General features: G+C 40.9%; 1 protein-coding gene across 1 annotated transcript in view; it reads right to left on the bottom strand.

Moving 5' to 3' along the window:
- Nucleotides 1-12,784, bottom strand: part of SPATA16 (spermatogenesis associated 16) — an 80,013-nt gene extending 67,229 nt beyond the window's left edge. Inside the window, exon 1 of the mRNA XM_085322286.1 lies at nucleotides 12,170-12,784. Coding sequence (XP_085178412.1) covers nucleotides 12,170-12,784 — 615 coding nt within the window. The remainder of the gene's footprint in view (nucleotides 1-12,169) is intronic.
- Nucleotides 12,785-14,916: the final 2,132 nt, after the last annotated feature.

Genomic DNA, 14,916 nt, shown 5'->3' with positions numbered 1-14,916 from the left:
GTTGCATGGTATATGTAATAACGCCCATACATTTAAAATTTTCTATCATCTTGTTATCGGTAGAAGTTATAAATCAGAGGATTCATCACTTTTAACTTTGCTCATGGTACCATATATATCTGCTGAAGCCTCTCTATGGATGAGGCATGCTATGTGTAGTTAAAAGACCTGGAGAATTATGTTCACATCAGTGAACATAAAAGTATCAAGTTTTTCTGTAATAACACTTTGCAGCTGAATTGGCCATGCTGTGACCTCTGTTAAATTTATGGGAATTAGAGGTTAGAGGCTACTGCCCAGACTTCCAAGTTCTTGAATGATTGTAAGAAGAAAAGAATCACTTAGGGATCCCTTGGCAAAAATGTCACCATTCAGAGTTTCTGCGAGTTGTACTGCTGATGTGAATGCATAACCTCTCAGTGATCTTTGACAAAAAAAAAAAAAAAANAAAAAAAAAATACAAGTCTCTGTAAACCATAAAGGGATAAGGATTCAGCAAATATATTTAAATACAGTGAAGACCTGGTTCAATCAGAACTTCTCTATGTGATCTTGAAGTCTCAAAGTGACAAATAGTAATTCACTCTCTACTCTCACAGCATTGGCTTAATGTTTCAGGGTTTTTTGTTGATCTTTTCGAAACTTAGATTTTGTATTTTAGGTCATGAACTCTCCTACTAATTTTCGTGCTGATCTTCAATGGATCAGTGGGTTTCATTTGATTCTCTCCAYGTCAGTTCCATACAAACAGCATGCACCAAAAGCAAGCTCAAACTTAATTTTAGGGGAATAGCTTCTTCTATACTTAGCAGAACTGTTAYGAATATACAAAATGGTCTGAGTAAATTATATTAATGAGATGCACAATAAATTAAATGTACTCATTGGTAAGATCATCATTGTAAGGGACTTTTTTTTTTTGATAGCAATATAACACCTGGAAAAGGTTTGCAAACCATCCTGGTGCAGTCCAGCAAGCCTGCTGTCATTCTCCTAGCTCTGATGAAGATGTGTTTTATTTGTTTCTCCATCCTTTATTATATTTTGCTGCCATTTCTGATAAAAGGACTTGGCTATGGAGCAGGAGACAGCTTGTCCCCTGCTGTTGTCCTGCCTGCTGCTGGGCATTGAGTCAGATAGAGACTTTAAGGGGGTGAGGCAGAGACAGCACCTGGAAGCCCCGGAGAAGGCTGCTTTGGGGAACTCTTGGGGAGAGTCCAGGCAGGAAGGAGGCAGTAAGCTGGGATTTTGCAGGACAGATGAGGGTGGGGAAAAGAGCTGCAGAAAGACTTGTGCCTGAGCTTCAAAGGGGAAGAGGAAAGAGGAAAAATTCTTAGGGATCCAAAGGGATGTGTATAGGTAAAGATTATTGCAGCTGGGGAAACCCTGCTGGATTGAGAGCAAGGAAGAAGAAAGGATGTGCCATGCACAGGCATAACRAGCAGGGAGAAGGCTTGTTTGCAATTTTCACGTCTCGCCCAGCAGAACCGAGTTTCCTTTATCTTGCTCTAGTCTGCAGTCCAGTAATGCTACCTTTGAAGATCAAAAAGGCTCTTGGTGTTTTCTGGAGTGTTTGCTTTAAGAGGTGAAAGCAGCTCCTGCTCAGTCCCCTGAACACCTTAAGGTCTTATTGCAAGGACATTCAGACAGAAATGTGGTCAGAGAGAGGCAGTTAAATCTGGTACYGTTGAGAGTTTCTTTTCCTAGACCTGTGTTACAAAATTTGATTTTAATACCAAATTGGGAAATTTGGAGGTAGATTTTACCTAAGACTTCGGTGCACTTTTGGRTTTGTGGAGATCTTGCTGACGTCTAAAAGTTTATAGATACTATGGAGCCGAAGAAAACRATTTAGAACAGTTGAACCTTTACAGTCAATCTGGGGTTAAAAAGCWAAAATATATCATTTTATGTTATTTACCATTACTGGCAAACATAACAGTATTTTTACTTTCAGACTTAGTCTATCTAAGAGCGCTTACCTCTGGATGGGAATATTTTTTTTCAGAAATAATATTTATGTTAATACCAAATATAATATTTTTTTTGGTAGAGACCTTCATTACAGTAGTAATTTCTGTATCCATGTGGTATGCAAAACATAGACTACTGAATTATCACACTCAGAGTTGTTACGCATATAGATGAAATGTAATCAAAGCGTTACCTCCAATTTTGCAGGAAGGGAACTGAGATATGTAGACATTAATTATGTTACACTTTTACTGATAAAGGAGGTATCTCTTTCAATGTGTATGAGCCTATTAATATATTAATGAAACCATAGTCATATAAGCGCTGGTGATAGTGGTTTGTCAAAGGTCATAGAGGAAGCTGGTGACGCTGTGAACTTAGCATAGATCTTGYGGGTGATATTAAGGCTTTATTTTGGCAGTATCAGGTAAGGGAGTTTTATGAATAAAGACCTCCCAGGCATTAGCTAATACGAGAGGAAAATACTCCCCACAAACCCACCTTGGCTCTGATAAAAGACCAGCGGGAATGCTAATATRTAAGCTAATTCTCTAGCTAGCACATGTTATTTGGAAGAATGAAGTTAGAGCTTGATGCTCTGTATGCTGGGTGTCTGGCTTGCCTGCCAGAACTGTTCTGACCGATAACAAGATGCAAGATGTGGCTGTAAAAAACCAACAGTGGTAACAGCTTATTAACCACTGCTACAGATTTGGTGGATGTATTCCTGATTTTAACATTTTGCCTTTAAGAGTAAGATGGGTAGATGGGTCTATCCACCTGTCTGTGTGTGGGGATGCAGATAATAAATATATTATCTGGTAGCAAATCTAGCTAAGGAGGTACTTGGGAAAACAAGTAAATGGGGTCAAGCAGTGTGTTTCCACAAGCGATTCCTTGGCTCTTTCAAGATCAGTTACTTTCCTCTGTCAGACTGAAAGGGTTAGGAGTAAGTTTGACAACAGCAATAACCTGGCAGCTTGCTGGAGTTGATTGCTTCTGGAGTTGATTGCTTTGTGTTTCTTGGTTTGGGTGGTTTTTGTTTGTTTGTTTGTTTAACAGAGGAATGTTTAATCGTGCCTCTCAGTTTTAAAGATAACTTGGCTTTCCTTAAAGTGATTTCAGAGTGACTAATCAGAGGCATAAACCTGAAGAGGCAAGATATCTGTAATTAGCCTCTTTCCTTCTGACTCTGCAGCCGCCCTACCTGGGCGCTTTGGCTGCTGAGCAGCACGAGCCCTCAGCCGAGAAACGGCGCCGCGCAAAGTCTGCGCTCCGCAGCCCAGAAAACGKCAGCTACGGAAGGCTACTGCAAAAACCAGCTCTCAAAACCTGATAGCAAGCACTGCTGTTAGAGGTTTATTCACGTTGGGCTGATTTTTTTTTTTTTTTTCCTCCAATCCCTGCCTTCTGCACACTGCGGTGTGTTCTGGTTCTCCCCACCATTAGGCACTCTCAAAAATATGGCAGAAAAGCAGCATAGCAAAGAGCCGGTTAATAACGGYGTTGCCTGCATGGAAAAAAATCGGTACGAAGAGTGAAAAGAGAAAGGGTTTTCTCTGGCTGTGATTGCGTGCAGCATAACTTTCCAGCTTCGATTCAAAGTCATACTGACATCTTAGTGTGTCAGTTCAGTCCACAGAGCAGGGRTTCTGTAGAAAAGCTTTATTGTTAATGAGATTTGTGTAAATAACTTTCTAAAAAACATACTGAAAATATCATAATTCAGTCAAATCTGTATGCAAATGTTGGATAAGAAGAGCTGAATTTACTTGACTTCCTGCAACGTTCTCTGTCATGGATATTTAAAATATTACGTACATAGGATATTTTGGGTGTATTAGGTGCTTTATACAAAGTTAGCACTGGATTTTGAAGACAGCAATATGTGTGCAGGACACTTGCCATCATTGGGAACATTGTCACATGGAACAGCAGAGAGCAAAAAATATCTAAGATATGAAGAGATAATCCCTATTTCTATTCAGGAAAACAGTATTTGCCAGAAAAGCATGAATCTAGGGGTACAGAAATACCAGATGAACACAACAGGGTTTGTGTTTCAGCCTGCCCTCACCAGGAAAGCCAGCGTGGAGTGGGATTCAGTCCCTTAACCTCTGCATTTGCATTGGGTCTATCTGGAGCCCTGTCTGTGCAGGCTTACATGTTGTTATGGTTTAGCCTTTGCCAGTCTTTCTGCAGGTGTCTGCTCAGTAACCACAGGTACACGAAGGGGATCTCGTATCTGGGTGAGGCAGAACTTAAAATCCAGGTTTGAACTTCTTTAATGGTTCTCAAAGGCTGAAAGGCTTTGGGTTTCTGTCACTGTTTCAGAGGTGTCTTTTTTTTTTTTGAGACCTGAGCTCTTTGCAAAACTGATTTCAAGCACCCGCAAAATTCAGAGGATACAGCATTTTAGTTTGTGCTCATTTCTGGGTGGTTTCTGCTTTATAAAAATAAACCTGATGTGAATCTTTCCCTCCCACAGAAGATAATTACGTTCCCTGCAGCACTACCAGACCTAAATCATTACTGTTTATTGGCCCAACTTCAGATTAAGGCTTTACCTCCCCCTGGAACAAACTTAGGGGTCTCATTCTYGTATGGTAGATAATTTGCTTCAGAAGCATTAAATCAGGAACAAAGAATTCAGGGAAATGTCATCCATTTGACTTCAGCTTAACCTGCGTGCTGCGCTATAAATCTGCGCCCCTCATTACCATTTGCTATTTTATGGAGTGTTCCCTTTATCAGTATTGCCAGGGCGAGAGGAGTAGTCAGAGAAGCAAGAACCCTGAAGCCCTCTAATGAAACATATATTGTGGAATCAATATACTACAATAGTTTCCAAGGAACTTTATATTCTGCACAATATACTGAAATCTCCTTTATAGATTGCCTTTGCAATACAAAATTTGTCAGCCCTCCACTGGGAGCCCCTCCAAAATCAAACCAAACCAAGGATGGTGTAAATATTCCATGTGCAAACAAATCAATCGGACAAAAATGAAAAGTAATGCCAGTACCTCTTCTCGATCGGCTTGTAGTTCAAGGTACTATTGGACATTGAAGCAAGAGCGTCGGTCTGTTAGTGTCTGCAGGAAGAGCTGGCCAAAATGAATTCTCTTTTGGAGGGAGCTGTCAGCTGGTGTGATATGACTATATTGTTGCTAGATTTTGAGAGCTGTCATGATTGCTTGGAAAAAGCAATATAATTTCAGGCCAACTAATTTAATCCCTTTGATGCCAAGAGATTTGCTACTGCTAAATCCAAACACTGAGATATCTGACCGGCACTTTTATTAAGGCAAACTGTGCAGAAGGTTCACTTCATTTTGATGGACAGGATTATTAGGGAAAAGCAATCATTCGCTGAAGCCTTATTTTCATGCCGTTTCTGGATGTGACGTTAGAGTTAGCTGCCAGGCCGTTCCTTCCCCGCATGAGGAGTCTGCGGGTTTGGTAAGCTCTGACACCAATCTCCTAGACGTACCGTCAGCGTTAGAAACACGGCACACAGCTATGCCTTAGGTATAAAGAGAAATAAAGCTCTTTCCTAAAGTAAGCTAACCAGAATTCATTCCCCCAACACCTTTCGTTATTTGGTTCACCTCTGCAAAGCTTTCCAGCATTTATATTCATTTTACACTGTCAAAAGCTGAGCAGGAGTAAGATAACAAATGGTTCTGGTAGCAGCTGTCACCACCTACTGTCTGTGTATGCCTGTGTGAATCTCTAAATGGAAATAAAGTACTTTAATAACACTTTTTCTCTAAACTGTCCTCATGGATGAAGTTCCTCTCAAATCAGTCTGTGAGCGTTTTCCAATTCAGTGCCCCTTCAGCCCGCATCCTCGTCGCTCCTTTTTGGTGCCAACGCAGACATGCAGRAATATGATTTAAAGACACCTCAGATGGAAAATATGTCAGCAGCGCACCTTCTGTGACCTGTGCTTGCCTCTCTCAACTGCTTTTGGTGTTTGGACTGTCTCCTAACTTGCCTAATTTTCTCCTTGCAAACTTAAGSTGACTGTCATTGCGTTTTCAGCCTGTATTGACTCTAGCCAGGACGAGCCCAGAGAAGCAGATGAAACACAAATTACTGTGCCCTCTGCGGTCCCACAACATCCTTTCCAGGAGCAGATGGCAGTGGGGAAGCTCAGGAAAAGCACCTCCAGAAACTTAGGACACTGAACAGTACGACGGAATCACCACTACAAGCAGGGCTCGAAGGCACGGCTCTGCGTTAAGAAACGTGGGCTGGTATCGGGCTGCTGCGTTTATCCGCCGCCTGGTATCTCAGTCCAGGACGCGCGTGGGGAGCTGCGGGGCCCGGGTGGCTAAAGGTATTTAGCTCAGCAAAGACCTTTACGCATGCAGCCGTAAGTGAGGTGTCCTGAGCCGCCCGTGCTGCGGGTGGCTGAGCAAGGTCACGAGAGCCCCTGGCTCTCAGACAGCTAGTGCCTCTTCCCTGGCTCTCCCAACTTCCTTTTTGTTCTTGTTTTCTCCCCCCTTCTCTTTTCCCCCTCTGCTGTTCCATGTACTGAGGAGTTGGCTATACAGCCCCAGCCTTGGTTTTTCAGTGATTTTAATACTTGTGGTTTGCACACATTTTGATCAGTGATGCCTTTGACTGCAAGTGATAAGTGATGGGCGATATTCATTTTTTTTTTAACCAGCTATGTTATTGCTTAACATTTACAAAGTACGAAGAAAATATTTTGTGCTTTTTGAGCCCCCATCCCCTCCAGGTAAATAATTTAATAGCATGYGAGGAAGCCAATTAGAGTTAATTAGAAATTGACTGATGTGTGCTAGCACTGAAATGATTGGAAAACATGGTCTATCCTTTTTTGAAATAGTGATTTTACTCCTGTATGCACAYATGATTGTTTTATGGGTCAACACATAGTATTCTTTTGAGAAAAAGCACTTCGTAAGCCAGATAAGTAAAATAATTCAAGCAAGAAGAATAGGGATATGACTCCTGGACAAATAGCTGTGTAGTACCTCTGCTTTATTTCATGGTGATGGGCATGCTGGAAATGTCTAGAAGATTAATAGATTCAAATTCAGTGATCAAAAGATGGGAGTACACCCAAATGGATCATTATAACATGTTCCCACTCTATCCCACAAGCCAGATTTGAGCCATCTGTAAGCTTCATATTCCTGATCTAAAATCTTCTATAGCCATAAAAGCCAGTAAGTATTAGTAGAAAAAAAAAGTCAATGTCTTGGCTTTGCTGCCTAAAAATATAGTGATAGGGAGAGAAACTGCTGATTATTGGACTCTTTTATTTTTAAACAGCTTCAGTGGATCCCTCATATTGAGGAAACTACTTTGTTATTAGAGGTAGAAAAAATATTTCTGGTGAATAAACTCATCTCAGGCTTTGGGGTCAGTGGCTGTCTTTGTTGTCCTCTCTCTGAGATCTAGCATGCTCTTAAGGAAGATGTTTCTAGAGGACCTGTGATGATGATGAGGCTATCCTTATCACCCAACAACTTACAKATCTGATTTTTAGCTCCAGAAAGTTAATGCTAAAAAATATTTAGCCTTTCACATGCTATCCTTTGAGGATGGAGGTTTTCTCGTGTTAAGCTGTGTCTAGTCCTTGTACAGCCCTTCTCTGTGAGAGCGGTAGGGAAAACTATATGGAGACATTAACAGAAAACTCTTTTCTTTTTCATCGCAGTGTGTGGATGACCAATACTCCGGTCTCTGTGCTCCTTAAAACAAGGGATATATACATTGGCGGTGCTGCTTGGATCTCAAGACCAATCTGAAAGGAGAGAGGATGTTGGGGAGGGAGGCAGGAACTGACTGTACCGCTGTCTTCCTGCAGCAGCTGGTGCTGGTGGAATGGCTACAACAGGGACCGTACCCAAACATCCCCAGCACTACTTGGCCATCACATCCTGGGTGCTTTGTCTCCTGGGACTGCTGTTGAGGCAGATAGGCCTGTGCTACCTCAAAAAAGCCACCTGTGCTTTATCAATGCACCCCACTAGCGGACACAGTACTAAAGATGGGCGTCTCTTTTCATGTAGGCATTGATATAGGAAATGCTCATTTTTGCCTCTCATCTTGTGGTGAATAGAAATATTAAGATACTGATTGAAGGCTTGGTTGAACCATACTGTCTAGCTATGTTGGTATGTTATTGTGGCCACAGTATGCTGATGCCAAGGTCTCTTTAAAAATATTCGCTCTTCATGGATGTTGCTGCCTGGAAGAGGGAGTGTGGTCCTGTCAAAGCCTTCTTTCCAAGCAGTGAATCGCAAGGCAATGAGCCACAGGAAAGGTTAATCTAAAAACTGAAGGTACGCTAAAACGGCAGCACTAGTGTTTATCGTGCTGGTGTAGGAATGGTGCCCGTAATAGCCATCTGTGGAAAACGGAAATATTCCAGCTTGTGGACAGGGCCACAAGCGCTCTTGTGAATTAATCACACTGCTCGTGGCCTTCACCTCGCACGAGGGATGCGTTTTCTACCTCTGAGGTACCCTACGCTGAACACTGGATGCTGAGATGCTATGCAATTCTTTCTGTGCACAGCAGTCATGAACCTTCCTCGTTTGTTTTTTAATCACCCGGGAAGATTATTTTCAGGATAACAGAGTCTGAAATTTGATATTGTGCAGTTTTTAAACAGGCTGATGTTTCTGAAGTATTTTGCACTCTTGGATATTAGATTAGTCTGAGACAAGATCTTTTGATCCTCATAAAGTTTCAATGTTATTTTGTAGCTAAGTTGTTAACAATTGTCTACAGATTTTATAGATATGTGTGTATGGTTTCCACTGAGGTTTTAAGCTAAAGACTCATTTTTTTATACCCTTCATAGACCAGTCCAGATGTTCAAGTCTATTTTGCTATGTTCCAACAAATGGATGCCAAAAATTTAGGGAAAATTCGTGTTTCTCTCTTGATATGCTGTGTGTATTTATATTATGCTACATTACTGTGCTGGAAGATAGAAGGCAAAGGACTATTGCCCCAATTTCTTTGGCTATTTTCTTTGCTAACAGCAAAATGTGCTTAATTCTTAAGTTCTGATGGTGAAAGTTTTCCTAGGAAGTGTTAATTTTTCCTATTCCAGGCCAACTAGAATCTAGTTGACTAGCACTAAGTCCCTCCTGATCATTTTAATGGTAGCTAAATAGTGTAGAAAGAGTGAGAAACAACCAATTCTCTTGATAACATCACCTTCCTGATGTCTGTGGTAATCAGCAGTGTGCTGTCCAACATATAAAGGTCTCTAAATTAAACAAGTGTTTCAATTTTCCCCCTTTTCCTTCAAATCCAATAATTTGAGCTAGACTGTCAGAACTGCATGTTATTTGCAAATCTGAAAAACAACATGATCTAAAGAATGATAATACCACACGAATATATAGATGTGTTTACGAAAGACATTATGACAAAAAACAAATATCAGAGAAACCTGTGATATTTGCAATACGTAAGATAGCACTAATTTTAATGATACTAGTCAAATTTAAGACTAGGCTTATTCTTGATCAGGGTCTCCACCTCAACATGTTTTAATGTCAGAAGGAAACCTTAATTTCCTTATGTCTGAAAAATGTCCGGAAACATTTTGCACCTTGCAGAAACTGTAACTTTGAATTTCTTGACCTTGAGCTTGTTACATATCAAGCTTCTGTTCACCCACATGAAATACTGAGGATTTTTTTTGTGTATTTCTTCAAAAAGCAATGAAGCAATCACAATTCCAATCTCTGTATCTTAAGTATTTGCTTTTCTCTGCATCGTCTCCAATTTGTTTATATATTAAACAAATTGGAGACGATGCAGAGAAAAGTAACAAAAATGATGCAGAGATTTAGAAAATATGACCTGAGAGGAAAGATTAAAAGAACTCAATATATTTAATTTAGAGAAGACTGAAAAGAGACATTTGAAGAGGCTGTAAATACCGAGAGAGAGAGGGTGGTTAATTGCTTTCCATGTCAAATAAGGATGCAGAAAGAAGTTGCAGGGTTTTGCAGCATGTAAGATCTGTAAAAACTTTCCATCAGCTTTCTTAAATGTTAAAATAGATGTGAAGTCCCTCTCACTGGAGATTTTTAGAACCAGAATATAAAAGCATCTTTCAGGGATATTCTGAGCATACTTGTTTTGCTTCTTGGGGATCTCCAGCCCCACAATTCTGTGACTTCCCAGGCACCCTATCCACAACGCCAGGAAGGAACTCTTTGATCTCTACCCGTTCTTTCACCAGGATGTCTATTAGCTAGTCTTTTAATTTTCTTAGTAGTGGACAAGTACTCCTTTTCTCTCAAGGGAAAAGTGTTTTCTGTTTTCAGCTCATTTCTTAATCACCTGCCATATTGTTGTCATGTGGAAACTGTTTCTCTTGAAGGAACAGGCTCTGGCCTTCAAATCGTTCCCAGAGAGTGATTTTTTTTTTCCATTATTTATCATGGGAAAAGTCAAGTCCTCATCAGCACAGTAAATACTAGCAGCTGGGTTAATTGTGAGGCTATCGGGCATTTTTTATGGTTTCTAAGACAGCCATGATCTGGAGAGCACTTTGGAAACAACATCTAATGCTACCTCTTTGAATGCAACCTTTGGCTGCTGAGTGCTACTATTTAACAGGTTTGGCATTGCTAAAAATTGAGAGACCGATGCTGCTGTTAAATTTCATTCTGCACACAAGCAAACAGTTTATCATAGTCTGTTCCCAGCAATTCTAATCCAATTTTTGTTATCTTACATTGTTTAAAAAAAAAAAGAGAGAGAAAGATACTGTATGTCAATCTGATAAAAATGTTTAAATAACTAGTGCTTTTTTGTGATTATGTCAGTTTTATAGCAGCATTATGGAAACACGACAGGGTAACTAAAATCTGATTACGTCTAAGTCCTTGCCCATTATGTGATTATTATGAACCATGACTTCTACTGGCACAATATGAATTACATGGTCATAATACAAGGGATTTCCAATATAATTAACTGAGATTAGCAGCACTAGAGAAATCTGGGAAAAATGATACAACTTTGAACAATCAGTTTTACTGTAAATGCTGGTGGCTCTGTCTTCCAGGAAACAGGAGGCTTGGGGATGTGACTGTGACCTACCTGCTGTGGTTCTCTACATCTCCTTTCTCTTTTTTTCCCCTTCACAGAATTAATTGCAACCTTGCCAGAGTCTTAGGAACACCTTTTACACTTCTCAGTGTTTGACATTATACTGATAAAATGCAAGGCTGGCCAAGTTTTTCAAAAATGTCAAAGCTCTTTAGATATCTCCATTTTGGGGGCTCAGCCTGAAACCAAAAAGGACTATGCTTTTCAAAAAGTAGAAATATCCACTTATTGGAGAGCAGATCCATTTAAGACAGCTCAAGCTTGAGCACTTAAAGATGGAAAGTCATGAAAATTACAGATCAGTTTCAAAGATCATAGCCAAGGTCATACAATTTCTTTAGTATCTGAGGAAGGCAAGAGATACTTCTTTCCACAAAGAACCTGAGATTTTTAGACTGTTAGCTGCTTAAGAAAAAATGGACTGTGTCCAGAGATATTTGCTCACTAGTGGATCTGTCCTTTCTCACACAGAAAGGAAAGGATCTCCACACAGACAGAGCGGTCATCATCTGGCTTAAAAAAAAGGAAGGTGGGAACACTGCTGTCCCTGTTATACACAGATCTATCTTTACATATATTCACCTTTGTGAGAGAGGGAAATACTTCTTTCTCCATCTTTTTCCCCAATATCATATAGAAAACTAAGGTACAGCAGGGCTGAACAATTCAGCCAGTAGCTCAGGGACAGCGGAGGTAGGATGGGCACTTTCTTCGTTATTGATATTAGCTCTTTTCTGACAGAACTGGGATTAAAAAGAGGAACTGTTTTTTTTTTTCATACTATGTATCTGCAGTTCTCTCCATAAAGTGTAAATAYAGTTGAAGACTTAGAGAAAAATCACAAATCACCCAAGATGATTTTCGTCCTGCCCAGTGCATCCTCCATTCCTCTCCCTCCCAATTTATTTAGAGCTGCCAATTTTCAGATTTCATGTGAAATTGCATCTCGGGATTTTTGTTAAATCGTACACATTTCAGTTTTGTGCTTCTTCGTTTTGATACCGTTATTCCCACTCGGCGCAAATACAACTTCCCATTTTCTTTGCTATGGTGATCGTATGTCTCCTACCTCCAGTGCTGTCCTGAACTGCCCTGCTGCTACYGCATACTTCTTTTGCCTGTAGCAAGTGCTGGCGTCCTTTAAGGTCACCTGAAGCCATTTGTCAATCTTTGGCAAAAAGCCGGAATTAGGTGCACTCGGAGCATCTGTTTTTTCAGAGTCGTGACACGCTGATCGCGTGCTTGTAGGCACCACAGGCTCCGCAAACTCGTAGGTAATGTCCTCCTCATCAATGTAAACCAACTTTATYTCCACATCCATTAGGCTTTTCAGAGAAATATGAGCTAGAGGCATTGGGATTAGCAGACTGTCAGTCTCCAACATTGTTGTTTCTCTTTTTGCAGCCAGTTTTCCTTCATTCTCTAATTTCCATTTAGAAATTGCTCTTTCTACATCATTACTTTGTTTTCTCTTCCTTTTCTCTGCYGTTTTTGTTCTCTCCATTATGTTTTCTCCTCCTTTATCCCCAAGGTGCTTTTTAACCTCTTGCAATGCTTCTGGAATATCATTCAATTTGCTTGCTGCTGCATTTGACTTGCTAGTGCTTATTTGCTGAGAAGTATCATTSTGGCCAGCCATGTTTATGAGATTTTTTTGGAAATCTGTGTTACTTGCCGATTCCATAACCTGAGCAAAACCAGAGTCCTGGGAGAAAATGCAGAAAAGTTTAGAATTCTCAAACGTTGCAAAGCCAAAAAGGTTGTGTAAACACTGTCTCCACTAGACCTATCATTGACACAAGAGGGGAAGAATCTGGCTTTTAATGTGTATGTGTGTTGGGGGGAAAGACCCAAAGCAAACAACAGTAACACTGTGACTGATTGACTCACGTTGAACGTTGTTACGGGCTGCAGAAAATCAGTGTGGCCTGATTCTCGAGAACTGCTAAGCACCGTCACCGAGGTCAGGGAGGGCTGCTTGAGAATCCGGCAGGCYGTATGCGCACCAAAGGGGCGCAAGCTCAGGGTGGGATCCCAGGCTGAGCTGCATTCGAGAAAATTCAGGTCTGGCTTTGGCTTTCAAAACCATTTCTTACAAACTCTCTGCAAAGGGCCCTGAAGCATTGCTATTAAGAAGCACCCCCTAGTAGCTAACAGCCCAGTTCTCTGTTCTAATTCAGGGAAATCATAGTGGATTCAAAGTAGCATATCAAGATGCAGAATCAATTTCATACGCCTCATCTCAACCCCAATTTCTGTACAGAGGGAAAGGTGACTTGATTTGCATTGTAAACTCATAAGAGATCTCAGATTCAACAGAAATTTTGATTTCCATCTGCCTCTGCTGCCTTCACGGTGAAACGATGGGAGATACAGTAATTTTCCTTTAAGCATTTTGTAATTAATGGGAAAACTAAACTGTAAATAGCTTTAATTATGACTGTCTTTCAGAATGGTTTGTTAAGCTTTAGTACTCAGCCTTTAACCTCGTGCTTTTGTTTAACAGACCTCCATGAGTTTATCACCAGCGTAATTTGCTGAACCATGGTGCAGATTGTATACAGGAAAGATGCATAATAATGCAATGTTGTGCGTAGTCATAAACAGATTTAAACAACAACTTCATTGAGTTTTGGCAAAGGCCTAAAGTATGCATTATTGAACTTAAAAAAAAAAAAAAAAAAAGCTACCAGAATACGCACCAGAATATGATACAGTGAAGTGTCTTTACCATTTAGGGCAATCAGTATTAGGCAATGGGGAAAAGACAGGAGAAAAAACATGGGCAAACAAAAGGGGTCGTGGTATTTTAGGCCATAGGAGGCATTGATACTAAATTTGTGTGTATGTGGGGTTTCAAGTCTTTACTATGGTTTTTACTCCCACCCAGCTGCCCCGGGCTAAGGCGGACAGTGAGCAGGACCCTGCCGCTAGCCCCGGACTGGCAACCTGTTGATTTTGTCTTTTGTTCACATCCTCCAGGCTGAAAACTGTGCTCTAGCAGAAGTGTCTGTGGAGCCTTGTTTGTGTGTCCGTGAGTGCAGCACAAAGTGTGAGAGGTGAGGGGATAATTGTGTGATTTAAGGTAATTTCAGAGGACTTTCTTCAACGATGTGCTGAGCATTCATCACTCCTACGGAGTTCAGCGGGGATGGAAAACCGCTGGCCCCGCTCGGATAGTGCTCCGCACTCGTCAGAGCTCCGAGGGACCGTGTTTATAGCAAACTATTTTGGACAGCAGCAGTAAAGCAGTTGGAAAAGGCTAATGTACTTATATCTGGCAACCATTTTACCTGTTTGTAGGACGTTCAATCCCTTTTTAAAACACGCTATAGTATAACCTAAAGACTGGAAGCCTCATTTTTTGGTGCTGGCCTCAGCACTCAGTAATTTAGGAAACAATGATGCATTTTCGTTGCGCGGTGGAGCAGAGATGCTCCAGCCAGCTCCAGACCCAGCCGAGGAGCTGGGATTACTAATCCTGATGCCGTGTGAGGCCAACATCAATGCCACATGTGGGGCCTGCAGCGCAGAGCCATGCAGCCTGCACCRTACAGCTGCCCCGTAACAGGAACTTGGCTGGACTAAAGCAATTGCCGGGAGATTGTGCTAGCAAGCTTAAAATAATTTACTATGGAATAAAAAAAGCAGAGCACAAACTGCGAAACACAGACCAATAATTCCTTAATCACCCACAGACATTTCTCCACTGGACCAGCACCTGAAATGAACTTTGCTGTGCCAAGTGAATTTTTTTTTATACTGCTTCTATTGTATTTTTAGGTGTTCAAGCTGATTAACGTGACTTTGGGTTGT

The sequence above is a fragment of the Rhea americana genome, unplaced genomic scaffold, assembly GCF_003343005.1.
Source record: "Rhea americana isolate MKP2758 unplaced genomic scaffold, rheAme1 scaffold_76, whole genome shotgun sequence".
NCBI classification, from domain to species: Eukaryota; Metazoa; Chordata; class Aves; order Rheiformes; family Rheidae; genus Rhea; species Rhea americana.
Note: the sequence above shows the minus strand (reverse complement) of the source record. Positions and strands in the feature narration are given on the sequence as shown.